The sequence below is a fragment of the Ranitomeya imitator genome, chromosome 3 (genome assembly GCF_032444005.1).
Source record: "Ranitomeya imitator isolate aRanImi1 chromosome 3, aRanImi1.pri, whole genome shotgun sequence".
Classification (NCBI taxonomy): Eukaryota; Metazoa; Chordata; class Amphibia; order Anura; family Dendrobatidae; genus Ranitomeya; species Ranitomeya imitator.
In genome coordinates this window covers 747,309,771-747,336,616 of record NC_091284.1, presented here as the reverse complement: position 1 = coordinate 747,336,616, position 26,846 = coordinate 747,309,771, and the positions used below count along the sequence as shown (strand labels likewise).

Genomic DNA, 26,846 nt, shown 5'->3' with positions numbered 1-26,846 from the left:
TAAGTCCCAGGTCACCTTGATGGGATAGTAAGTCATATGGGATTAAGGGGTTAAAGGTGTTGTCCAGGCTTGGGACAAAAATCTGCAATCACTCTATGTAGCTGCAGATTACTGAATCGTGACAGCATTCGATGCAGACGCTGTCACATTGCTATTGCTTGCGCTAGTGGGTGATCATATGACCACAAGTATGCATTATGCATACCTGTGGTCACTTGCTAACTAGATGCCGGAAGAGTCTAGTTGGCAAGTGATCGCAAGTATGCAAATAGCATACTTCATGTTACTGCCCACTTGCGCCGACAATAATGGGAACCTGCATTAGTGTACATGTGAGAGAGTGCCCGGGCTGTAGTCATGGCCAAGGAAACCTGGCCTCCCATCACATGAAAATAATGTCCAATACTTTGCATACCTGTGGCTTCACTTTCTACACCTTCAGGGTACCTTCTGCTCTGCTGTAGACTCCCTTTAGACGGTGTTGCATAGATCGAGACACAACCCTTTTCAGCTTTCAAATAAACAACTTTACTATTTTCTTTATGCAGCACATCCATATTCTTCACAGCATTTACTACAGGATTCACATTACACATTTCTTCTTTACCTGCACTTTCCTTCCTGTCACACAGCACATACCCTGGTTGGAACGTACTGCACACTTCCTCAGCATCCTCTCAAGTCAGCTATGCTACGGTAGACCTTCCCTAGTCTGTTTCACACCAGACAAGAGAATATCTGCCTCCAAAGTCAGTTGCCACTTGGCGAGCGACCTGCCCATTTGTACTGTACTTTGCGGTGACACAGCATACTCTTGGTCCAAGCTCACTGCATCTGAGATTCCCTCAGCCGTTTCGCACTGGTTCTGAGGGCATCTGCCCAAGCTATAAGCTGCCACATCATGGAGCTAACTGCGTCCCCGTCCTGTCACTGTTTCTGTCTTTATTCTCCTCTCCTGCTTCTGTACTGGCCTACTATTGATCAGGCTCAATGCTATGGATGGCTAGGCTTCTCCCTTGGTGAACGTTACGTGGCCACTGCTATGATCCGGGCACTTAAGCCCATGCAGGCGGTTTGGGCACCCTGCCCGACTGACTGAAATGAGGAAATCCTCCCTCTCTTATCTGCAGCTGTCCCTTCCTGCATTTAACTGTTTTCTAGCTGGTTTTACTGTACTACATTACTTCTACTACAATGCCCCATCTAGTGACCAGAACCGAGTACTACACTTTCCCTATTTAACAGGTACACACAATAGCAAATATATACATTACAACAGCATTAACACAAGGGAAGGGAGTGGAGTATTACACGGTCCCGTTACATCACTTACATACACGCTTCTCTCAGTCACCATTCAGCATTCTGCAGTCAGATTGTTTTATCCCCAATTTATGTACCGTATATACTCGAGTATAAGCCGACCCGAGTATAAGCCGACCCCCCTAATTTTGCCACAAAAAACTGGGAAAACCTATTGACTCGAGTATAAGCCTAGGGTGGAAATGCAGCATTTACCGGTGAATTTCAAAAACAAAAATAGATCATTATTTCCCCATAGCTGTGCCATATAGTGCTCTGCACCGTTCATATTGCCCCATAGCTGTGCCCCATACAGTGCTCTGCACTGTTCATATTGCCTTATAGCTGTGCCCCATACAGTGCTCTGCACCGTTCATATTCCCCCTTGGCTGTGCCATATAGTGCTCTGCACTGTTCATATTGCCCCATAGCTGTGCCCCATACAGTGCTCTGCACTGTTCATATTCCCCCTTGGCTGTGCCCCATACAGTGCTCTGCACCATTCATATTCCCCCTTAGCTGTGCCATATAGTGCTCTGCACTGTTCATATTGCCCCATAGCTGTGCCCCATACAGTGCTCTGCACCGTTCATATTCCCCCTTGGCTGTGCCCCATACAGTGCTCTGCACCGTTCATATTTCCCCATAGCTGTGCCCCATATAGTGCTCTGCAGCGTTCATATCTCCCCATAGCTGTGCCCCATATAGTGCTCTGCAGCGTTCATATCTCCCCATAGCTGTGCCCCATACAGTGCTCTGCACCGTTCATATCTCCCCATAGCTGTGCCCCATACAGTGCTCTGCACCGTTCATATATCCCCATAGATGCTCCACATATATCTGTGCCGCCGCTGCTGCTGCAATAAAAAAAAAAAAAACACATACTCACCTCGCTGATTGCAGCTCCCCAGCGTCCGGTCCCGGCTTCTCTCCGCACTGACTGATCAGGCAGAGGGCGCCGCGCACACTATATGCGTCATCGCGCCCTCTGACCTGAACAGTCAGAGCGCAGACGCCGGAAAGATGGAGCGGCGCCCGGCGGCTGGAACGCGGACAGGTGAATATGACATACTTACCTAGTCCCAGCGATCCTGACGCTCCCTCTGCCTGTCACAGCCGTCTTCGGTGCCGCAGCTTCTTTCTCTATCAGTGGTCACCGGCACCGCTGATTAGAGAAATGAATAGGCGGCTCCGCCCCTATGGGAGGTGGAGCCACCTATTCATTTCTCTAATGAGCGGTCCCACGTGACCGCTGAAGAGGGGAAGAAGCTGCAGCACAGAAGAACGTGGGACGGCAGGGACAGCGCGAGGATCGCTGGGACTAGGTAAGTATGCCTCAGCGCCCTCACCCCCTCACCCGCCAACCCCACCGCTACAGTGACTCGAGTATAAGCCGAGAGGGGCACTTTCAGCCCGAAAATTTGGGCTGAAAATCTCGGCTTATACTCGAGTATATACGGTATATGCTGATAATTTAGAGCTATTTCCAACATTTGCTTTGAATGCTATAACTCCCCCACTCTATAATTCATTGGTCTTGCACATAATTACAACGTGTTACATCACTTTAAAACATTCAAAACCCTTAGAAAATCTGTAACAACAGAATTGTTATTGTATATATGTATGTATATTAGCGATCAGAGAGTGTGCTCATTACACGAGATTTCCGAGCATGCTCGGGTGTTCTCTGAGAATCTTGGGCGTGCTGGTAGATTATGTTTGTGTCGCCGCAGCTGCACGATTTTCGGCTGCTAGACAGCCTGAATACATGTGGGGATTCCCTAACAGGCAATCCCCGCATGTGTTCAGGTTGTCTAACAGCCGCAAATCATGCAGCTGCGGGAACACAAACATAAAACACGATCACACCCAAGATACTCTCAGAACACACGAGCATGCTCGGAAATCTCGAGTAACGAGCACACTTGCTCATCACTAATATATATGCAACCGATTCATGCAGCATTATGCAGCGCCCCAGAGTCCTGGTCGTTGCAGTAATGTTATTCTTCCACCAGGGGGAGTGATGTTACGTCTGAAGACAATAAAGGAGATCTTCTGTCCAGGTATCACAACCACACAACACACTTCACACTGCAGTCCGCCAGGGGGAGCTAAGCTTCTATCTATTTGGACACTCCTCACATATAGGTAAAACTGGTAGTCTGGATAGGAAGTTAGTGAGAACCCGACGGAGTTTGGCAGAAGCTGGTTGGAGTGGGTTCCAGCCAGATCCAGACTGCAGTCTGCGGAGGACGAGGGTCCACGGAGCTGCGCCTGCCCCACATGCGGCAGCATCCAAAGAAAGAGACATTAAAGGGAATTGTGTGGCAGTGAGTGAGAAATGAAGTCATAGCAAAAGGAGAGGAAAACCAGAAGGAGTTCTGCCCTGCAAAAGGCTGCCTCATTCTGAGGCGCAAGTATCCCGGTAGCCAGAACACCGAGGGAGTAAGGATCTCTACGCTTTACTTCAGAGACTGGCAGGACAGTTAATTCCACGTTGGCTGCCCGACCATATACCCAGGAGGCACGGTGGCAACTTGTGGAGACCGGGGCGTAGTAGGGTCCCTACAAAAAGCCTCAGGCCACCAGTCATACGGGTTTTGTCCTATCCTATCCATCAGGGGGACAGAGAGAAAGAGACTTAACATCTCCAATAGTTGTGAGGACCTTACCGAGAAGCTCAGCAGGGAGGTACTGCAACACACAGGAGCTAGAGGAAGGCTACTGACTTCTACCTGGATAAGGGGACTCTGGATTTGCCTTCAGACCGGCCGGACTCTGCCTACCCTGTGGTCTGTACCCTGGACTTTGGATGCTGAAGCCTTCAGTAAAGGTAAAGAGACTGCAACCTTGTGTCCTCGTTATTCACTGCGCCTTACATCATCCACCATCTACACCTCTGGGAAGCCCTGGGGAAACACTTCACCTGTGGGAAGGTACACCAACTGGCTGCTATAACATTGCCCCAGCGGACCCCTAAGCAGCGTCGGTCACCCTGACCGAATACCACAGGTGGTGTCACGAACACTATAATTCCTATAAACACTCTTCCTTTTATTGGGCGCCCCTCAAAGGGACACGGGCCGGGTCGGGCCACCGTGACATCCCCCGAACCTAAGAACCCGGTACCGAGTACCCCATTGCCCTGACGTGGGGACTCTACAATTACATGAACACCCGATTCTTACACTTTGGCTGGTCAAAACGCTGCTCACTTTTCTTGTGATCATTTTGACCCCATGGGGTGAGATCTTGCGTGGAGCCCCAGATCGAGGGAAATTATCAGTGGTCTTGTATGTCTTCCATTTTCTTATTATTGCTCCCACAGTTGATTTCATCACACCAAGCTGCTTGCCTATTGCTGATTCAGTTTTCCCAGCCTGGTGCAGGGCTACAATTTTGTTTTTGGTGTCCTTTAACAGCTCTTTGGTCTTCACCATAGTGGAGTTTGGAGTGTGATTGAGGTTGTGGACAGGTGTCTTTTATACTGATAACAAGGTCAAACAGGTGCCATTACTACAGGTAATGAGTGGAGGACAGAGGAGCCTCTTAAAGAAGTTACTGGTCTGTGAGAGCCAGAAATCTTGCATGTTTTAGTTTGACCAAATACTTATGTTCCATTACAATTTGCAAAATAAATCTTGCCAAATTAGGCAAGGTGATTTTCTTGATTTGTTTTCTCATATTGACTCTCATAGTTGTGTTCTACCTATGATGTCAATTACAGGCCTCTCTCATCTTTCTGTGGGAGAACTTGCATAATTGGTCGCTGACTAAATACTTTTTTTCCCCACTGTATATATATGTGTGAGACATAACCAAACAAGAAAGTTGCCTGCTATAAACAACACTGGCTTGTAATGCAAATTTACTTGGTAGTCAGTGGATGCTTGGGAACACTTTGCCTTGGACCTTGGACTTTGTCAAATTTTCATTAATTTTCCCCCAACTAACCCATATTTATTAGATGAGGAATAGCCATCTTACCTGGCTTTCACATACAGAAGAGCGCTCGTTCAACTGAGTGATCCAGTGTTCTCTACGAGAAAGCCGGTGACAGAAAGTCTAAAATCAGACATGCCCGATTGACATCTCCACTGAAAATCAGTTGGTGGGTGCTCCCATACAGATTAGCGAGTTTACCAGACCTGTCGATATTGGCAATTGGTCAGCAATATTTTACCTGTTGGGATTTCAACTTGCATTTATTTGTCTATCTCACAGCAACTGGTGGTAATGGGTCATTTGAATCTTAAGGTTTATTCAGATATGTAAGGGAGTAACTAGAGAGGGTGCAAAGTTTGCAGTCACATCAAGGTCTTAGCATAATGAGGAGGCCCAAAAAGTCTCTTTAGCCTATATGAGAAGACCAACACTATTAAAAATCCATGATAGTTGGGGGTCCTGTTGGAGATATTGCATTGGGGCCCATGAGCTGGCAGTATGTATGAATCAGGTGACCTTAAGAACAAGGACAGAAGGACAGAATAAGATACACCCAATAAATGTAACATATCACACATCAAACATCAATTCTTTTATTGGACTTGGCAATCGCACAATTGCTGGGGATCTAGCAGCAGCCCCAGATTACATTTGCCAGTGACTTGTGCCACTGTAGTTGCTTGTTTTCAACTTTAACTGTTGTTTATGTGGATGCCCCAGTTACAGTAAAAAACTATGTTCCCCAGAGATCTTTCATGATATCTTGGTGACAAAGTATGTAAAAATAGTAGGGGAAAAAATAAAAGCCCCCCACTGCAGCAAAAAATATGAAAAATGTGTATACAGTATAAAATACATTTTAGTACATATAGTGCATAAAAAAACTATACAGTTTATTTCTATATTTGCATTGCAAAAAAAGTGGCAGGAATTTATATGCATCTCAAAACACCAAATCAAAAATCACAATTTCTCCCTGAAAGAACAGGGCCTCATACAGCCACGTCAGAAAAAAAAAAAAATAAGAACGTTATATCTAATGAAACGTGGCGAGGTGAGAGTAAAAAGTGGTTAATGTACAAAACTCACGCATGCATAAAGCAGATGGAATTGAAAAGAATATATGGACAAACAATTCATTCACATCATGTTATAAAAGGTGAAACACATCACAAAGGTTTTACTAGATATTACTTATTTTAAAATTGAAAATTAATAGGGTCATCTAAGTTCTTTTCAGCACATATCGCCTGCCAAGTGGAAAATGAGCTTTAGAATTAGGATTTAAAGATGTTGTCTCAAGTTCATAAATGATTAAAATTGTAAAGTATTCTTAAAATCAATTTACCCCGTAGATCCAGGTTATTGGTTAGATAGGTTGGGAGTGCAGGCAGCCTGCAGACACTAAAGTTACCGTCACACTGAACGATATCGCTAGCGATCCGTGACGTTGCAGCGTCCTGGCTAGCGATATCGTTGAGTTTGACAGGCAGCAGCGATCAGGATCCTGCTGTGACGTCGTTGGTCGGCGCAGAAAGTCCAGAACTTTATTTCGTCGCTGGATCTCCCGCAGACATCGCTGAATCGGCGTGTGTAAACATCGGGTAACTAAGCGCGGCCCTTATCATGGCAGAAAGCTATGATCACCAAGGAAAATAGCAGCCATCCATACATTGTATGTAAATGGTGCACTACATGGAATACATTTAAACTAAGTACCGTGTATTACATGAATGGGTCAGGTCTGTCAGAAACACAGCTGATGATACTTTGTGGCTCTGTTTCTTTGATTTATAGAGATTGGCTCCAAGTGTACACAATAGAGACAGAAATATAATAAACGGCTGAATGGAAGAAAAGTCTATCAGATCAGTGATATGAATCGAAGCAAAAAATAATGTAGATAGCTAGAACATAGATTATTATGGAACGTTAGATGAGATTAAATGGGGGATTATGGAACTCTGATACAAGTAATTAGATGGGACTCCTGTATTACTCTATGGTCATTCCATTCAGAATTCCAACACACAATGCAGATTGTGATGTCATAAAGAAACATCAGATTTTGATTCCATTAGCTGAACAGCTTGGAGACTAGAAGACGCAGTGACAGGATAGGCCACCATCAATTCACAATTGATCCTTAGGAAAGCTTTTACACCAGCAACATGGAAAGCAAAATGATCCCTGTGGCTTTCAATATCTTTAATGAGCTTAGAATGGAGGGCAAGCTGTGTGACATTGTCATCAAAGTTGGCGATGTAGAGTTCAATGCTCATAAGATTATCCTATGTGGCTGCAGTCCTTACTTTAGGTCAGTATTTGTCAGTATACTGCCCCTATTGGACAAACAATCAGTAGATTTGGTTTCCAGTACCATCTCTATGCTGACGACACCCAATTATACACTTCTGCTCCCGATATCACACCGACCTTTTTAGAAAACACCAGTGATTGTCTTACTGCTGTCTCTAACATCATGTCCTCCCTCTATCTGAAACTAAACCTGTCAAAAACTGAACTCCTCGTGTTCTCTCCCTCTACTAACCTACCTTTGCCTGACATTGCCATCTCCGTGTGCGGTTCCACCATTACTCCAAAGCAACATGCCCGCTGCCTTGGGGTCATCCTTGATTCTGACCTTTCATTCACCCCCTACATCCGATCACTGGCTCGCTCTTCTTACCTGCATCTCAAAAACATTTCTAGAATTCGCCCTTTTCTTACTTTCGACTCTGCAAAAACTCTGACTGTTTCACTTATTCATTCTCGTCTGGACTATTGTAACTCTCTACTAATCGGCCTCCCTCTTGCAAAACTCTCCCCGCTCCAATCTGTCCTGAATGCTGCAGCCAGGATCATATTCCTCACCAACCGTTACACCGATGCCTCTACCCTGTGCCAGTCATTACACTGGCTACCCATCCACTCCAGAATCCAGTACAAAACTACTACCCTCATCCACAAAGCACTCCATGGCTCAGCACCACCCTACATCTCCTCCCTGGTATCAGTCTACCACCCTACCCGTGCCCTCCGCTCCGCTAATGACCTCAGGTTAGCATCCTCAATAATCAGAACCTCCCACTCCCGTCTCCAAGACTTTACACGTGCTGCGCCGATTCTTTGGAATGCACTACCTAGGTTAATACGATTAATCCCCAATCCCCACAGTTTTAAGCGTGCCCTAAAAACTCATTTGTTCAGACTGGCCTACCGCCTCAATGCATTAACCTAACGATCCCTGTGTGGCCTATTTATAATAAAAAAAAAAAAAAAAAAGGTTCCTCGCATCATGTTCTCATACACTTTATGCAGTATTAGCCCTCTGTGTCTGTACTGCTACATACTTAGGCAGGTAACTGGTTCATGCAGCTTTACATGAACACCTGAGCCTTACACTATAGCTGGTCCGAATAACTAAAGCAATTGTTACCATCCACCTCTCGTGTCTCCCCTTTTCCCCATAGTTTGTAAGCTTGCGAGCAGGGCCCTCACTCTTCCTGGTATCTGTTTTGAACTGTATTTCTGTTATGCTGTAATGTCTATTGTCTGTACAAGTCCCCTCTATAATTTGTAAAGCGCTGCGGAATATGTTGGCGCTATATAAATAAAATTATTATTATTATTATTATATTATAGTATTTAAGATGCTCACAGCGAAATGTAATTTTATGAAAATGTTCACGATTGGCTGTAAACTCTAATTCTATGGCTATTAGGATTTTCCAGAATTAATTATTTCAGCAATACGAAACCCTCACTAAACAACAGAACTCACGGGCCCTTTCATGTTCATTAAGAGGGTCAAATCACTCTAGAATGCTTTCAGACTCTAGTGTGACCTAAAAAAAACCCAAACATTGACATCATAAGGAAAGGCCAGAAATTCTAGGGGACCCCTTTAACTAGAGATGGGCAAATTTGGGAAAAATGTAAAATTCGCAGCTTTGCTTAAATTTCTTCAAGAAATTTCATTTGTATGGAATTTAAGCTGTGTGAATGGAGTGAGAATTACTATGCTCTGAGGTTTCTCCAGGCACCAAAACATATTAAAAATAGGTTAAAAAAGGAATAAAAAATATATACTTAACCAGCCCTGCGTGATCATGACATTACGGGGCCTAGTCACCACAGATGGTGCTGAAGATGGTGTTTGTATAAAATGGTGAAGATAGTAGAGCCCCAGAAGACTCCAAAGATGGTCCAATGAAGACTGGACAAGATAAGGGCATCAGGATACAGTGGGGCAAAAAAGTATTTAGTCAGTCAGCAATAGTGCAAGTTCCACCACTTAAAAAGATGAGAGGCGTCTGTAATTTACATCATAGGTAGACCTCAACTATGGGAGACAAACTGAGAAAAAAAAATCCAGAAAATCACATTGTCTGTTTTTTTAACATTTTATTTGCATATTATGGTGGAAAATAAGTATTTGGTCAGAAACAAAATTTCATCTCAATACTTTGTAATATATCCTTTGTTGGCAATGACAGAGGTCAAACGTTTTCTGTAAGTCTTCACAAGGTTGCCACACACTGTTGTTGGTATGTTGGCCCATTCCTCCATGCAGATCTCCTCTAGAGCAGTGATGTTTTTGGCGTTTCGCTTGGCAACACGGACTTTCAACTCCCTCCAAAGGTTTTCTATAGGGTTGAGATCTGGAGACTGGCTAGGCCACTCCAGGACCTTGAAATGCTTCTTACGAAGCCACTCCTTCGTTGCCCTGGCGGTGTGCTTTGGATCATTGTCATGTTGAAAGACCCAGCCACGTTTCATCTTCAATGCCCTTGCTGATGGAAGGAGGTTTGCACTCAAAATCTCACGATACATGGCCCCATTCATTCTTTCATGTACCCAGATCAGTCGTCCTGGCCCCTTTGCAGAGAAACAGCCCCAAAGCATGATGTTTCCACCACCATGCTTTACAGTAGGTATGGTGTTTGATGGATGCAACTCAGTATTCTTTTTCCTCCAAACACGACAAGTTGTGTTTTTACCAAACAGTTCCAGTTTGGTTTCATCAGACCATAGGACATTCTCCCAAAACTCCTCTGGATCATCCAAATGCTCTCTAGCAAACTTCAGATGGGCCCGGACATGTACTGGCTTAAGCAGTGGGACACGTCTGGCACTGCAGGATCTGAGTCCATGGTGGCGTAGTGTGTTACTGATGGTAGCCTTTGTTACATTGGTCCCAGCTCTCTGCAGTTCATTCACTAGGTCCCCCCGCGTGGTTCTGGGATTTTTGCTCACCGTTCTTGTGATCATTCTGACCCCACGGGGTGGGATTTTGCGTGGAGCCCCAGATCGAGGGAGATTATCAGTGGTCTTGTATGTCTTCCATTTTCTAATTATTGCTCCCACTGTTGATTTCTTCACTCCAAGCTGGTTGGCTATTGCAGATTCAGTCTTCCCAGCCTGGTGCAGGGCTACAATTTTGTTTCTGGTGTCCTTTGACAGCTCTTTGGTCTTCACCATAGTGGAGTTTGGAGTCAGACTGTTTGAGGGTGTGCACAGGTGTCTTTTTATACTGATAACAAGTTTAAACAGGTGCCATTACTACAGGTAATGAGTGGAGGAAAGAGGAGACTCTTAAAGAAGAAGTTACAGGTCTGTGAGAGCCTGAAATCTTGATTGTTTGTTTCTGACCAAATACTTATTTTCCACCATAATATGCAAATAAAATGTTAAAAAAACAGACAATGTGATTTTCTGGATTTTTTTTTCTCAGTTTGTCTCCCATAGTTGAGGTCTACCTATGATGTAAATTACAGATGCCTCTCATCTTTTTAAGTGGTGGAACTTGCACTATTGCTGACTGACTAAATACTTTTTTGCCCCACTGTATGTAAGGGACGGATGTGTATATTTTTAAACCCTTCCTGGTTATTTATAATCTAAAACATGGTGGCTGGACGGACAACATTTTGCTGGATTGACCCAAAGAGAATTCTAGATATCTGTATTTGGGCAAGTTTTTGTAAAAATTTGAGGCAAATTCCATTCACCTTAAATCAAGGTTTTGACTTTTAATGTATATTGTTCCATTTAATAGTTTCTTGTAGGTAAATGCAATTTTCACCTAGATCATGCTTTTATCTCTACATTCTTTCTAATTGCAGAGCATTGTTCACAAACAGCTGGGACAACAGTGAAGATAAGGCATATGAGATATCTGGCTTCTCTCCAGAGATAATGAACTTTATTCTAGAGTATGCCTATACACAGACTGTCCCAATCAATGCCGACAATGTGGAAAATCTCTTTATTGCGGCAGATTACTTCAACATTCTAGATCTTATTCAACGATGTTGTGATTTCATGATAAACCAACTGTGCCCAGGAAATAGTATTGGTATCTACAAGTTTACTGAGTATTACTATTGCCCCAAGCTTCACCAGAAGGCATATTCTTACATCTTGCATAATTTTGAAAATATAATGAAGACCTCAGATGAGTTTCCTGAACTGTCAGCTACCGAACTGAAAGGTCTTTTAGAGAAAGATGAGCTTAATGTTAAACACGAGGAAGCTGCCTTTGAAGCTATCATAAAGTGGATCAATTATAACCCAGCAAGCCGGCAACAGTATATCTCAGATCTTCTTCCAATCATGAAGTCTTCACCTAGAGTTAAAAATATTCTGAACAAAAGCTGGTTGAAACATGTAGCTGATATCAGTGAAGGTCTGACCATTGGTTCAGAAGAAGAAAAACGTGCTGTTGAATGTTTGTTTTTTTACTAAGCACTATGCCACCTACATTGATGCTTTATGTTCACATTCGGGCTTAGATAGATAGATAGAGATATACTGTACAAATTTCCGCTTAGTACAGTAGATGTATTTGATTTCACATTTTTCTCGTTGCCTTTATCATACTTTTTATTGTTTTGCAAGAAACAATTGGTTATCTTTTATTAAAGCACACCTGTCTTCTCAGCTGACTTCAAAATAAGCCGTCATTTGTGTGTACATCAGAAATAACATTATTTCTGGCGATTGTATGACTTTTATTCTGCATTTTCACTAAGTTTCCCATATATAAATTCCAGGTGTCTATGAGCTATTGGGAGTAGACTAGCTGATATGATGTCTCCTCTACATGGTACATGGAGACAAGAGAGACAATAGGGATTCATGTTCCCCTATCACTTTGTAGAATGTGGACAGAAGCTGCAGCATCACAGAGGACATTATATAGCAGTAGAGAGCAGTGTAGCTGTGAGTCCAGTACAAGAGGGTGGCGTGGGGGGGGGGGGTGCTTACTACAAAGAAGCGGCACCTCTTTCTTTCACTATTTTCCACACCCTTTCTCCCTCTCTCCCTCCAATAGACTTAATGGTCCACTGTATTATGATCCCTCGATGAATTGACAATCTTTTGAATGAGACAGATTTTTCTACATGAGTTAAATAAGTTCAGGAGGCAAAGGGTATTAGAAAAGGCTAACAGGTGGAGAAAAAGGCATATTTCTTTGACAAAATATTACAATGTTTTTTGTGTTATTGATTTATTAACAGCTTTTTTTGAGCAATAGTAACCATTAAATATCTTTCCAGGTTCGCTTTGCCTTCATGCCCACCGAATATTATGGCAACAATGTCAAATCCAACATCTATATACGAGACAATGAAGACTGTAAACATAGTCTAATTAATGCTTTGCTAGCCATGTTTAACCACTATGTTAATAGCCCCTCTGTTTTTCAAAGTCCTATGAGCAGACCCCGTCTTCCTTATGCAGTCTTGTTTGCCATTGGTGGTTGGAGGGAACGTGGACTAACCAATGCCATGGAATCATATGATGCTCGTGCTGACAGATGGATCAATGTTACATGTGAAGAAGAAAGTCTAAGAGCCTATCATGGAACAGCATACTTAAACGGCTATTTGTACCTTATTGGTGGATTTGATAGTGTGAATTATTGTAACGATGTAACACGTTTTAACCCAGTCATGAAAGCATGGAAGCAAGTAGCACCGATGCATTCAAAGAGATGTAATGTCAGTGTTACAATTCTGGATGAACAAATCTATGCAATGGGAGGCTTTGATGGCCATTTTCGTCTGAACACTGCTGAACGATACGAGCCAGAAACCAACCAGTGGAGTTTGATTGCCCCTATGAATGAGCAAAGAAGTGATGCAAGTGCCACCACACTTAATGATAAGGTAAGGAGATAGTCATCCTAATTAGATATAAGCGGATCGCGTGAAATTCAAATTTGACAACATCTCTAAATTTTCCCCAAAGGTTAGATTTTTAAATTCGCCTTAAATCTCAATATTGCAAAGGACCTAGTTGCTTGAAAATAACACGTATGACACTTGGAGGTCTCCTAGGACTGTATTGAACCCCTATTGAGTTCTGTGATGCAAATACAGCCTTATTAATGTGACACACACTCAGGAATGCACATTCTACTCTGTAAAGCTCTAGCATTTTAGAGAAAACAGAATTCAAAGATCCAGGCTGCAGACGAGACTGGTCTGACCACTTCTCTCTTCACTACTCTAGTTAACTGATAGGTCTCTCCCATAGGTGTACCTTGGGACAAACCTCTCAATCACCTAGAGTGGTTAATATTTTAAAGCAAACCTATAATTATGCAGCCTGGCTCTGATTCCAGCTGTCCATGGTTTGGATAGCATGGTCAACAGACAGGTTCCCTTTATCACACCCAGAAGCAACACACTTGATGGTTACTTCCTTATTCTTGTTCTCTAATTCTACTATTCTATTGAGATGCTAGTACATTTTGGTAGTTCCTTCTTTATGTATAAAAAATCACATGTATAAAATTTATGACTATTATTATTTTTTTCACAGATCTATATATGTGGAGGAGTCAATGAGAACGAGTGCTTGAACACTGCTGAGATGTACAACCTTGATACCATGCAGTGGAGTATAATTTCTCCAATGAGGAGTCGACGCAGAGGACTGGGAGTTGTTGCCTATGGAGAAAAAGTATATGTGGTATGGACTAATCTACTATATAAAGCTGAATGTGTGTGTGTGTGTGTGTGTGTGTGTGTGTGTGTGTGTGTGTGTATGTCCGGGATTGGCATCTGCACCATCGCAGCTACAGCCACAACATTTTGAACAGTCACATATCTGGACCCCGAGAGCGTCATAGGCTATGTTGTGAGGCAAAATTTTAACCCCGCGCGTTCCAATTCACCAAACAATTTTGCCCCTATCTACATAATGGGGAAAAAGTGAAAGGAAAAGTGTTGGAGGCAAATTGACAGCCAGGAGGAGATGGCATACAGGTATATACTATATACAGGGGAGATGGTATACAGCTATATATTATATACAGGAGGAGATGACATACAGGTATATACTATATACAGGGGAGATGACTTACAGGTATATCTAATATATAAAGCTGAATGTGTGTGTGTGTGTGTATGTCTGGGATTGGCATCTGCACCGTCGCAGCTACAGCCATAAAATTTTGCACAGTCACACGTCTGGACCCTGAGAGCATCATAGGCTATGTTGTGAGGCAAAATTTTAACCCCGCGCGTTCCAATTCACCAAACAATTTTGCCCCTATCTACATAATGGGGAAAAAGTGAAAGGAAAAGTGTTGGAGGCAAATTGACAGCTGCCAGATGTGAAAAAGGGGGACTTAAAGAGTGAGAGCGATGGCGCCAAAGAGTATATACCGTACAGTTGCTAAGGTGGGGCCCCGACATGGGATACTCACCACACACGGGAATATGAGCACACACACAAAATGCGCCACACACTACCACGTGCTTGAACACATATATCACCCTCAGCACACATTTCACCACACATACACCAACATCGCCACATAAAAGTCGAAACACAAAAGTCGCCCCTCAAAATTCAGCACGCGCAAAACTCGCCACATGCAAAACTAGGCTCAGGCAAAACTAGGCTCATGCAAAACTCACCTCATGGAAATTTCGCCACACGCAAAACTTGCACACGCGGAAAAATTGCCACATGCACAAAAGTTGCAGCACATGCAAAAGTTGCCTCACACAAAACTTGCACATACTCAAAACGCACCACACATAAAACTCGCAACGCGCAAAACTTGCTGCACACAACTTGCTACACTAACCTGTCACATGCAACTCGACACACAAAATGTTGCTACACGCATGTCGCCACACAAAACTCATCTCACAAAAGTCACTACATGTATGTCGCCACACGCAACTCAACACACACAACTTGACACATGAAACTCGCCCTAAAACACGCACAAGTCTGGTATTATCCTTCAAAAATAAAAATCTGATTAATAAGCAGTGTTGTGATAGGCAATTCAGTAACACAATGTATATAGCGATCAGAGCACATACAGTGATCTGACAATAACCCAAAATAATAGAACGAGCTCTGAGACGTGGGAACTCTGCAGTTCCTGATCCTCTCCAAACACAACTAGAGGCAGCTGTGGATTGCGCCTAACGCTACCTATGCAACTCGGCACAGCCTGAGAAACTAACTAGCCTGAAGATAGAAAAATAAGCCTACCTTGCCTCAGAGAAATACCCCAAAGGAAAAGGCAGCCCCCCACATATAATGACTGTGAGTAAGATGAAAAGACAAACGTAGGGATGAAATAGATTCAGCAAAGTGAGGCCCGATATTCTAGACAGAACGAGGATAGGAAAGATAACTTTACGGTCTACACAAAACCCTAAAGAAAACCACGCAAAAAGACCCTCGGTACGAGGTACACCCCTTGCGTCCCAGAGCTTCCAGCAAAACAAATAGACAAGCTGGACAGAAAAAATAGCAACAAATAGCAAAGAAGCACTTAGCTATGCAGAGCAGCAGGCCACAGGAATGATCCAGAGATACACAAGTCCAACACTGGAACATTGACAGGAAGCATGGATCAAAGCATTAGGTGGAGTTAAGTAGAGAAGCAGCTAACGAGCTCCCCAGATCACCTGAGGGAGGAAACGCAGAAGCTGCAGTACCACTTTCCTCCACAAACGGAAGCTCCCAGAGAGAATCAGCCGAAGTACCACTTGTGACCACAGGAGTGAACTCTGCCACAGAATTCACAACAAAGCAGACAAACTACAAGAGGAACAACTGTACCATATAGGAAATACAGCAGCTGTCAGTCACATGACCTGTCTATTATGTGTATGTGTGAGCTAATATATACTGCCAGGGGGGGGGGGGGTTCTGTTGGCTGGGGATTTATCAGGCTGCGAATTTAGCTTACAAATACTGAGGTAAAAATACTGAGCAAATAACGTGTAAACGCGGTCTAATACAGGAGGAGATGACATACAGATATATACTATATACAGGAGGAGATCACAAAGGTATATACTATATACAGGAGGAGATGACACATATATATGCTATAAACAGGGGAGATGACACAGATATAAACTATATACAGGAGGAGATGACACAGGTATATACTATATACAGGAGAGATGACACAGGTATATACTATATACAGGGGAGATGACACACACACATATATACTATATACAGGGGAGATGACACACAGGTATATACTATATACAGGAGGAGATGACACACTGGTATATACTATATACAGGGGAGATGACACACAGGTATATACTATATACAGGAGGAGAGGACACACACATATATACTATATACAGGGGAGATGACACACAGGTATATACTATATACAGGAGGAGATGACACACTGGTATATACTATATACAGGGGAGATGACATACAGCAGGCATATACTATTTACAGGGGAGATGACATACAGGTATATACTATATGCAGGGGAGATGACATACAGGTGTATACTATATATAAGGGAGATGACAAACATGTATATACTGAGGGGAAAATGAGAGGTGTGAGGTGAAAATGAGGGGTGTGAGGTGAAAATGAAAAGGTGCGAGTGCAAAATGAGAGGAGTGAGGGAAAATAGTGGAGTGAGGGAAAATAGTGGAGTGATCGGAAAATGACAGATGTGAGGTCGAAATGACAAGTGTTAGGGGGGAATGAGAGGAGTGAGGGAGAAAATAAGAGGAGTGAGGGGGAAAATGAGAGGTGTAAGGGAGAAAATGAGAGATGTGATTGGGAAAATGAGAGGCGTGATGGGAAAATAAGAGAAGTGAGGTGCTATAACTAACCACAGATATTTACTATGCCCAGGCAACGCCGGGCTCTTCAGCTAGTTATATTTAAAACCTGTTATTAATGGACATGAAGCAAATCCCAAAAATGTACAAGCTGACCAATTCATCAATCAGAATTTTACAATTCTAGAACATATTTCTTACTTTGAAAACGATGGCCTCGCTTCATCATTTGCATTTTTGTAACTCACTTTTCGTTTTTGTCTTATGGTACAGTTATATGAAAAAGTTTGGGCACCCCTATTAATCTTAAGCTTAATGTTTTATAAAAATTGTTTTTTTTTTGCAACAGCTATTTCAGTTTCATATATCTAATAACTGTTGGACACAGTAATGTTTCTGCCTTGAAATGAGGTTTATTGCAACAGAAAATGTGCAATTTGCATTCAAACAAAATTTGACAGGTGCATAAGTATGGGCACCCTTATCATTGTCTTGTTTTAAATACTCCTACCTACATTTTACTGACTTACTAAAGCACTTTTTTTGGTTTTCTAACCTCACTGAGCTTTGAACTTCATAGCCAGGTGTATGCCAGGTGTATGAGAAAAGCTACTTAAAGTGGCCAGACTATTGAAAAGATTAATAGTTCTTATAGTATAGAAAGCCTGTCTCCTCTGCAGATTGTACCTTTCGTTTTCTAAGTGGAGGGACTGCCCTCTTGTCTTTTGAGGGATTTTATACGAAACAGCATATTTTTTGTCTGGGCCATTTATGTGTTTGTAAAAGTTTATCACGTCCCCCCCTTAGATATCTCTTCTCAAGAAATGTGAACATAATTGTTTTTATCTTTTGTTCATAACTAAGATCCTCCATTCCCCAGTTTTGTGGCTCTTTGATCTTTTTCCAGCTCCAGGGCATCCTTTATATGAATTGGAATAGTGCCCAGAACTGAGCGGCATATTCCAGATGAGGTCGCACTAATGCTTTGAAAAGTGATAGTATTAAGTCCTTGTCTCGCAGGTCCATGGCTCATTTAATATACAGATGTAGCCAAGCTCAGATGAACTATACAAAAAACTTAGTTGTCAGATATAATTTTTTTTGTGGTATCTGTGTTCTGTTAACTATGACGACATCTGTATGACAATATCCCACTGACCTTAGAAGCTGCTGATTGATATTGTGTTATACTATTTAGTCTGTGAGGAACAAGTACACTCAGTTCCTTTTCTACAAGTGACTCTTCTAGTTTTACTCTCCCTGAAACTTATGAAGCTCACATTTTATTAGTTTCCATCTGCATAATTTTACATTTTTCCACATTGAACCCAATCTGCCTTGTGGATTCACGCTCAGTTTCTCCAAGTCAGCATGTAACTTATGAAGATCTTCCATGGACTGCATATATTGTCATTATTTTCATTTAAAAAATTGCAAAAAAAAAAAGGTCTGATGCAAAAGTTTGTGTGCTCAGATAACTTTGACCTAGGTTTCAGACCCTAATTAGCCTGTAGGGTTACAGCTTGTTCACTATCATTGTCAGAAAAGGCCATGTGGTGCACCTTTCCCTGCTCCCTCTAACCTTGTGCCAAAAAACGGCAGCTATGGGTTCTTCTAAGCAGCTGCCTAGCACTCTGAAGATGAAAATAGTGGAGGCCCACGAAGCAGGAGAAGGCTATAAGAAGATAGCAAAGCGTTATCAAGCTGCCCTTTCCTCAGGTTGAAATGTAATTAAGAAATGGCAGTTAATATTAACAACGAAGGTCAAGATAAGTTCTGGAAGACCAAGCAAAATTTCAGTGAGAGCTGCTTGTAGGATTGCTAAAGAGGCAAATCAGAACCGTCACAAGACCTTCAGAAAGATTTAGCAAAATCTGGCATTGTTGGACATTATTCTACTGTTTAGACACACCTTCACAAATATGGTCTTCATGGAAGAGTCATCAGGAGAAAACCTCTCCTGCATCCTCACCAAAAATTCAGCATTAATAGTATGCAAATTAACTCTTTGGTCACAATGATCAATATGTGGAGAAAAAAGCCACAGAATTACAGGGAAAGAACATCTTGCCAACCATTAAGCATGGGAGTCGATCAACCATGTTTTGGGATTGTGTTGCAGCCAATGGCATGGCGACCATTTTACAGATGGGGAAGAATGGATTCAATGAAATTTTAACAAATTATTGATGCATCTGTAAAAGAGCTGAAATTGAAAAGAGGTTGGCTTCTACAAATGGGTAATGACCATAAGCACAAGTCAAAATCCACAATAGAATACCTCAAAAGGAGCAAGCTGAAGGTGTTACAATGGCCCTCTCAGTCCCCCGATCTGAACATCATTGAAAATCTGTGGCTAGTCCTCAAAATAGCAGTGCATGGAAGACGACCCGGGAATCTTACAGAATTGGAATAATTTCTTTCAAGGAAGAATGAATTAAAATCCATTAAACATGAATTTAAAGACTCTTGACTGGCTACAGAAAGTGTTTGCAAGCTGTGATACTTTCAAAAAGGGGGTACTACTAGGTACTAGCCATTCAGGGTGCTCAACCATTTGCATCTGCCCATTTTCCCATTTCAACCTTTTTAAAATGTAAAAGATGAAAATGTTTATATTGCTTGCCTAAAATACAAGGAAATGTGTCACTTTTAACTTTAGGCCTTTTAGAGATCATTTCATCTTCAACATGCTTAATTGTTCACAATAACAGTAATTTTAATCAGGGGTGCACAACCTTTTACATGCCACTGTACCCATTATGTGGGACAGTGTTAAATGCCTGGGCAACATATAAAAATACTATATCTACAACAACCCTTTTGTCCAGGTTTCTTCTCACCTCTTAATAATTATAAATCAGACTATCACTTATCATAATTTTTCTACCATGCACTTCTGTATATTATCCCTTACGAGCCCCACAAACATTTTTCCCACAATTGATGAATTTGGAACTAAATCCACCAGCATAAAAAAGATTCAAAACAAAAAACAGCAAATGATGAATCAGGGTCCCACGTTATCAATCTGGGCTTGAAAAAGGCTGCCTCATACACAAAATGTCTTCTTTTGTGATTGCATTTGTCTGTACTTTCAAGCACATCTGAGTCCGATGCCTTGGCATTCTCTATTAGATTCCTCTTTATGATCTAAGTCAGGGGTCCCCAACTCCAGTCCTCAAGGCCCACCAACAGGTCATGTTTTCAGGATTTCCTTTGCATTGCACAGGTGATGCAATTATTACCTGGGCAAGACTAAGGAAATCCTGAAAACATGACATGTTGGTGGGCCTTGAGGACTGGAGTTGGGGACCCCTGATCTAAGTCACACAGGGACCTTATATAAAGGGGTGTTCCCATGTTACTTAAATTGTCAGGTTGACTGAAGGTTCCCCAATCCTAGCAGGGCAGAAGATTGGCTCCCATTAGATGAGCAACCACTATGGGGCAGCACATAAAACCATGTATAACCTATTCTAAATACATAAAAATATTGCAGTGTAGAATAAGACCCCGCAATAGCCAGAAAAAAAGACAGGATAGCCTAAATAGTCAAATCAAATGATCTTTATTTTATTTTTCAGGTTGGAGGTTTTGATGGAATAAATCACTTAACAAGTGCAGAGGCGTACAACACTGTGGACAACACCTGGCATGCCGTGCCAAGCATGTACTCACCACGCAGCAACTTTGGAATAGAAGTAATAGATGACCGTCTTTTGGTTATAGGTGGATTCAACGGATATGGCACAACATTAAATGTTGAAAGTTATGACGAAAAAGCAAATGAGTGGTATCATGTCCATGACATGCGTATCCACCGAAGTGCCTTAAGTTGTTGTGTGGTCCCTGGCCTCATCAACATCAGAGACTATACAGCCTGCCCAGACATCGACTCCGGAGATATGGTCACAGCGTCCTCCTCTACTGGTTTACTACCAGTGTGATGTATTATTCGTAACACCATTATCCACCAGACCAGCAAAAAATAAACATTCAACAAACTGACTGAAATAGTATTTGTACTGCAGTTCATGATCCGGATAATGTTAAACACAAACATCTGAGATGGATAAATGGGATGACTGACAGCACCTAGATCCAAAGAATTTCATTGATCCATACACACATTAGTTTTAAAAACCGATCCATATCTGTGGAACATTTCCTATTCTTATCTGTTTTGTGGATCAGATTTGGCCATTAAAGTCTATGGGGAACTTTGAGAAAGTCTATGGGAATCCATGAGACTTAGATGAACTAGGAATACTTTGTACTTCAGCTTTTCATCCTAGTTTCATCCATTTTTAACTGATACATTCTTAAGACTCAATGGATAAAAAGTCCTGATGGTCTACCCACTTCACTGAAAAAGACTGGATCAGAAACAAATTGACGCATCTTCAAAGCAATTAGGAACCTAAGAAACCTGAGAATAAAATCGGTCTGTTTTTTTGGATGGTAACACTCATACATATGTGTGAGAGTAACTATAAATGTATGGGTTTACACTTCCAATAAAATCACAGATCCAAGAGTAAGGGTACCGTCACACTAAGCGACGCTGCAGCGATACCGACAACGATGCCGATCGCTGCAGCGTCGCTGTTTGGTCGCTGGAGAGCTGTCACACAGACCGCTCTCCAGCGACCAACGATGCCGGTAACCAGGGTAAACATCGGGTTACTAACCGCAGGGCCGCGCTTAGTAACCCGATGTTTACCCTGGTTACCAGCGTAAACGTTAAAAAAACAAACACTACATACTTACCTTCAGCTGTCTGTCCTCCGGCGCTGTGCTTTCCTCTGCACTGTCAGCGCCGGTCAGCCGGAAAGCAGAGCGGTGACGTCACCGCTCTGCTTTCCGGCTGGCCGGCGCTGACACAGGATGCAGGAGGAGTACAGAGAAGCACAGCGCCGGGGACAGACAGCTGAAGGTAAGTATGTAGTGTTTGTTTTTTTAACGTTTACACTGGTAACCAGGGTAAACATCGGGTTACTAAGCGCGGCCCTGCGCTTAGTAACCCAATGTTTACCCTGGTTACCAGTGAAGACATCAATGGATCGGGGTCACACACGCCGATCCAGCGATGTCAGCGGGAAGTCCAGCGATGAAATAAAGTTCTGGACTTTCTTCAGCAACCAACGATCTCCCAGTAGGGGCCTGATCGTTGGTCGCTGTCACACATAACGATTTCATTAACGATATCGTTGCTACGTCACAAAAAGCAACGATATCGTTAACGATATCGTTATGTGTGACGGTACCTTAAGATCTGTGAGACGCAGACCACGTCCTATTGTCCAATCTGTGGGTCAGACTCGTTGATTTAAGTCTATGGAGATCAGTGACACACGGATGCAAATGGGAAGGCCCCGAATTTGCTTCGCTTTTGCTTCCATGTCTCATGAATCTGTTGCTTAGGGATAAACCTGAATAAAAATATGTGACTTTCCCAGTGTTTTACTGGCTTGGAAGCATATACCCAGACAAGAAGGGAAGTAACAGACCAAAAGATAAAATATAAGAATTTTATTTAGCAATGATTAAAAGACAAAAATGTAAATAGTATTCAAATGTATACAAAACAGGGGAGAACACGGCAGAATGGACTCAAAGCAATCCATGTTATATATCAATAAATGCACATGCAACAGCAGGCCCTGGATTACAAAAATGAATAACCACAAATTGGATGTAACCATAACCAGTGAGAAAAATCTCAGCAGAATATAAATATCAAAAAATCTTGTGAAGATCTACTGGTATAGAATAATAATAAATGTGCCTCATAGAGACTACTGGAATATATTAAATATGAGACCATGTAGTTAAACCTATATGGGTACTGAAGTAACCAAAGAATATATGGCTGTGCCGACTATCAGGTAACTAAGAAGGTATTAGGTAAAGTGTCAGTGCATTGTATGGATAGAATCCGAGTTCACATGTACCTATGTAGGAACCATATTAGGAGAAGTCATAAGCAAAGTGTTAGCGCTGTGTGCATACCTGCTGGTGGGAGGATTTGCCGTGAGACAGGATAACCCCGACGCGCGTTTCGCAACGTGGCTTCTTCCTGTCTCACGGCAAATTGATATATAACATGGATTGCTTTGAGTCCATTCTGCCGTGTTCTCCCCTGTTTTGTATACATTTGAATACTATTTACATTTTTGTCTTTTAATCATTGCTAAATAAAATTCTTATATTTTATCCTTTGGTCTGTTACTTCCCTTCTTGACTGGGTATATGTTCTTTTGGAAGTACGCCTTATATATTGATTGGTCTATAATATTGGGTATATGGCTTGGAAGCATGCATACCTCTTCAGTGAAAGAAATGGAAGGGAAAAATAGGAAGCAACTAGGATGCGGTTGGCAAATAAAACGAGCTCTAATTGCCTTTAAAAGCCATTTATTATATTCTGAAATATTCTGACTGCTAAGCATAATAAATGGATGGGCTGGGAAGGGGCTAAAAAACAGTAAAAAATCTGCTCAGTTGATGAATGACACATGAATGGCTAATTCATGTATCATTGTGAGTGTAGCCCCCGACTTGTTGATCCCTGTTAGGTCAGAATGAATGTTCAGATATAATGATGAGAGAGCATTGCCATACATCAATAGTGTGTCAAGGCCTGAACACTAGGGTTGAGTGAAAGTCGCTGACTTTTGGCAAAGTCGGGTTTCATGAAACCCGATCCCTGTGTGAGGTCGGCCATTCGGTCGGCGATCTTCGTATCGGGTATCGGAATTCCGATATCGGGAATCAGTATCGGGATCCATATTCATGTGTAAAATAAAGAATAAAAATTAAAAATATTGATATACTCACCCTCGGACGCGCCCTGGTTGAAACCGCTGTAACCGGCAGTCTCCTCTCCTAAGAATGAGCGAGTGAAGGACCTGCGGTGACGTCGCGGCTTGTGATTGGTCGCGTGAGCGGTCACATGAGCGGTCACGCGACCAATCACAAGCCGCGAAGTCATCGAAGGTCCTTCACTCGCTTATTCTTAGGAATGGAAGCTGCCGGTTACAGCGGTTAGTACCAGGGCGCGTCCGAGGGTGAGTATATCCCTATTTTTTATTTTTATTCTTTATTTTACACATAAATATGGATCCCAGGGCCTGAAGGAGAGTTTCCTCTCCTTCAGACCCTGGGAACCATTACAGGATATCGGTATCCCATTGACCTGCATTGGGTTTCGTGTTTCGGTCGATCCCCGACCCCGACTTTTCAATAGGATCGGCCGATTTCACTCGACCCGACTTTTGAGAAAGTCGGGTTTCGTGAAACCCGACTCGACCCTAAAAAACTAAAAGTCGCTCAAACCTACTGGACACCTGTACTGAAGTGAAATGGGGGCCTAGCAAGCCAGTGAAGGCTGATGGGAAGGTGCTAGAGGAATATGATTTTGTATTGCTTTTTATTACCTCTACTCAATTCACACGAATCCAATAAAATGGCTTCTACTTCTCTGGATTTGCAAGAATCGGATTTCCAAAAATTTGGATTTGCTAGAATACGCAAATTTTGGGATAATCTAAATGAGTTTGATTTTTCTTTAACCCCTTCATGACCCAGCCTATTTTGACCTTAAAGACCTTGCCGTTTTTTGCAATTCTGACCAGTGTCCCTTTATGAGGTAATAACTCAGGAACGCTTCAACGGATCCTAGCGGTTCTGAGATTGTTTTTTTGTGACATATTGGGCTTCATGTTAGTGGTAAATTTAGGTCAATAAATTCTGCGTTTATGTGTGATAAAAACGGAAATTTGGCGAAAATTTTGAAAATTTTGCAATTTTCACATTTTGAATTTTTATCCTGTTAAACCAGAGAGTTATGTGACACAAAATAGTTAATAAATAACATTTCCCACATGTATACTTTACATCAGCACAATTTTGGAAACAAAATTTTTTTTTGCTAGGAAGTTATAAGGGTTAAAATTTGACCAGCGATTTCTCATTTTTACAACGAAATTTACAAAACCATTTTTTTTAGGGACCACCTCACATTTGAAGTCAGTTTGAGGGGTCTATATGGCTGAAAATACCCAAAAGTGACACCATTCTAAAAAATGCACCCCTCAAGGTACTCAAAACCATATTCAAGAAGTTTATTAACCCTTCAGGTACTTCACAGCAGCAGAAGCAACATGGAAGGAAAAAATGAACATTTAACTTTTTAGTCACAAAAATTATCTTTTAGCAACAATTTTTTTATTTACCCAATGGTAAAAGGAGAAACTGAACCTCGAAAGTTGTTGTCCAATTTGTCCTGAGTACACTGATACCTCATATGTGGGGGTAAACCACTGTTTGGGCGCACGGCAGGGCTTGGAAGGGAAGGAGCGCCATTTGACTTTTTGAATGAAAAATTGGCTCCACTCTTTAGCGGACACCATGTCACGTTTGGAGAGCCCCCGTGTGCCTAAAAATTGGAGCTCCCCCACAAGTGACCCCATTTTGGAAACTAGATGCCCCAAGGAACTTATCTAGATGCATAGTGAGCACTTTAAACCCCCAGGTGCTTCACAAATTGATCCGTAAAAATGAAAAAGTACTTTTTTTTTCACACAAAAAATTCTTTTAGCCTCAATTTTTTCATTTTCACATGGGCAACAGGATAAAATGGATCCTAAAATGTGTTGGGCAATTTCTCCTGAGTACACCAATACCTCATATGTGGGGGTAAACCACTGTTTGGGCGCACGGCAGGGCTTGGAAGGGAAGGAGCGCCATTTGACTTTTTGAATGAAAAACTGGCTCCACTCTTTAGCGGACACCATGTCACGTTTGGAGAGCCCCCGTGTGCCTAAAAATTGGAGCTCCCCCACAAGTGACCCCATTTTGGAAACTAGACGCCCCAAGGAACTTATCTAGATGCATAGTGAGCACTTTAAACCCCCAGGTGCTTCACAAATTGATCCGTAAAAATGAAAAAGTACTTTTTTTTTCACACAAAAAATTCTTTTAGCCTCAATTTTTTCATTTTCACATGGGCAACAGGATAAAATGGATCCTAAAATGTGTTGGGCAATTTCTCCTGAGTACACCAATACCTCACATGTGGGGGTAAACCACTGTTTGGGCACATGGTAAGGCTCGGAAGGGAAGGAGCGCCATTTGACTTTTTGAATGAAAAATTATCTCCATCGTTAGCGGACACCATGTCGCGTTTGGATAGCTCCTGTGTGCCTAAACATTGGAGCTCCCCCACAAGTGACCCCATTTTGGAAACTAGACCCCCCAAGGAACTTATCTAGATGCATATTGAGCACTTTAAACCCCCAGGTGCTTCACAGAAGTTTATAACGCAGAGCCATGAAAATAAAAAATAATTTTTCTTTCCTCAAAAATGATTTTTTAGCCTGGAATTTCCTATTTTGCCAAGGGTAATAGGAGAAATTGGACCCCAAATTTTCTTGTCCAGTTTGTCCTGAGTACGCTGATAGCCCATACGTGGGGGTAAACCACTGTTTGGGCGCA

General features: G+C 42.2%; 1 protein-coding gene across 1 annotated transcript; it reads left to right on the top strand.

The window, feature by feature from the left end:
- Window positions 1-7,424: 7,424 nt before the first annotated feature.
- Window positions 7,425-21,310, top strand: LOC138671053 (kelch-like protein 10). Its single transcript, XM_069758922.1, has 5 exons — window positions 7,425-7,570; window positions 11,382-11,889; window positions 12,819-13,430; window positions 14,089-14,238; window positions 20,933-21,310. The coding sequence occupies exons 1-5, from the start codon at window positions 7,425-7,427 to the stop codon at window positions 21,293-21,295; spliced, it is 1,779 nt and encodes a 592-aa protein (XP_069615023.1). The 3' UTR covers window positions 21,296-21,310.
- The last annotated feature ends 5,536 nt before the right edge of the window (window positions 21,311-26,846 follow it).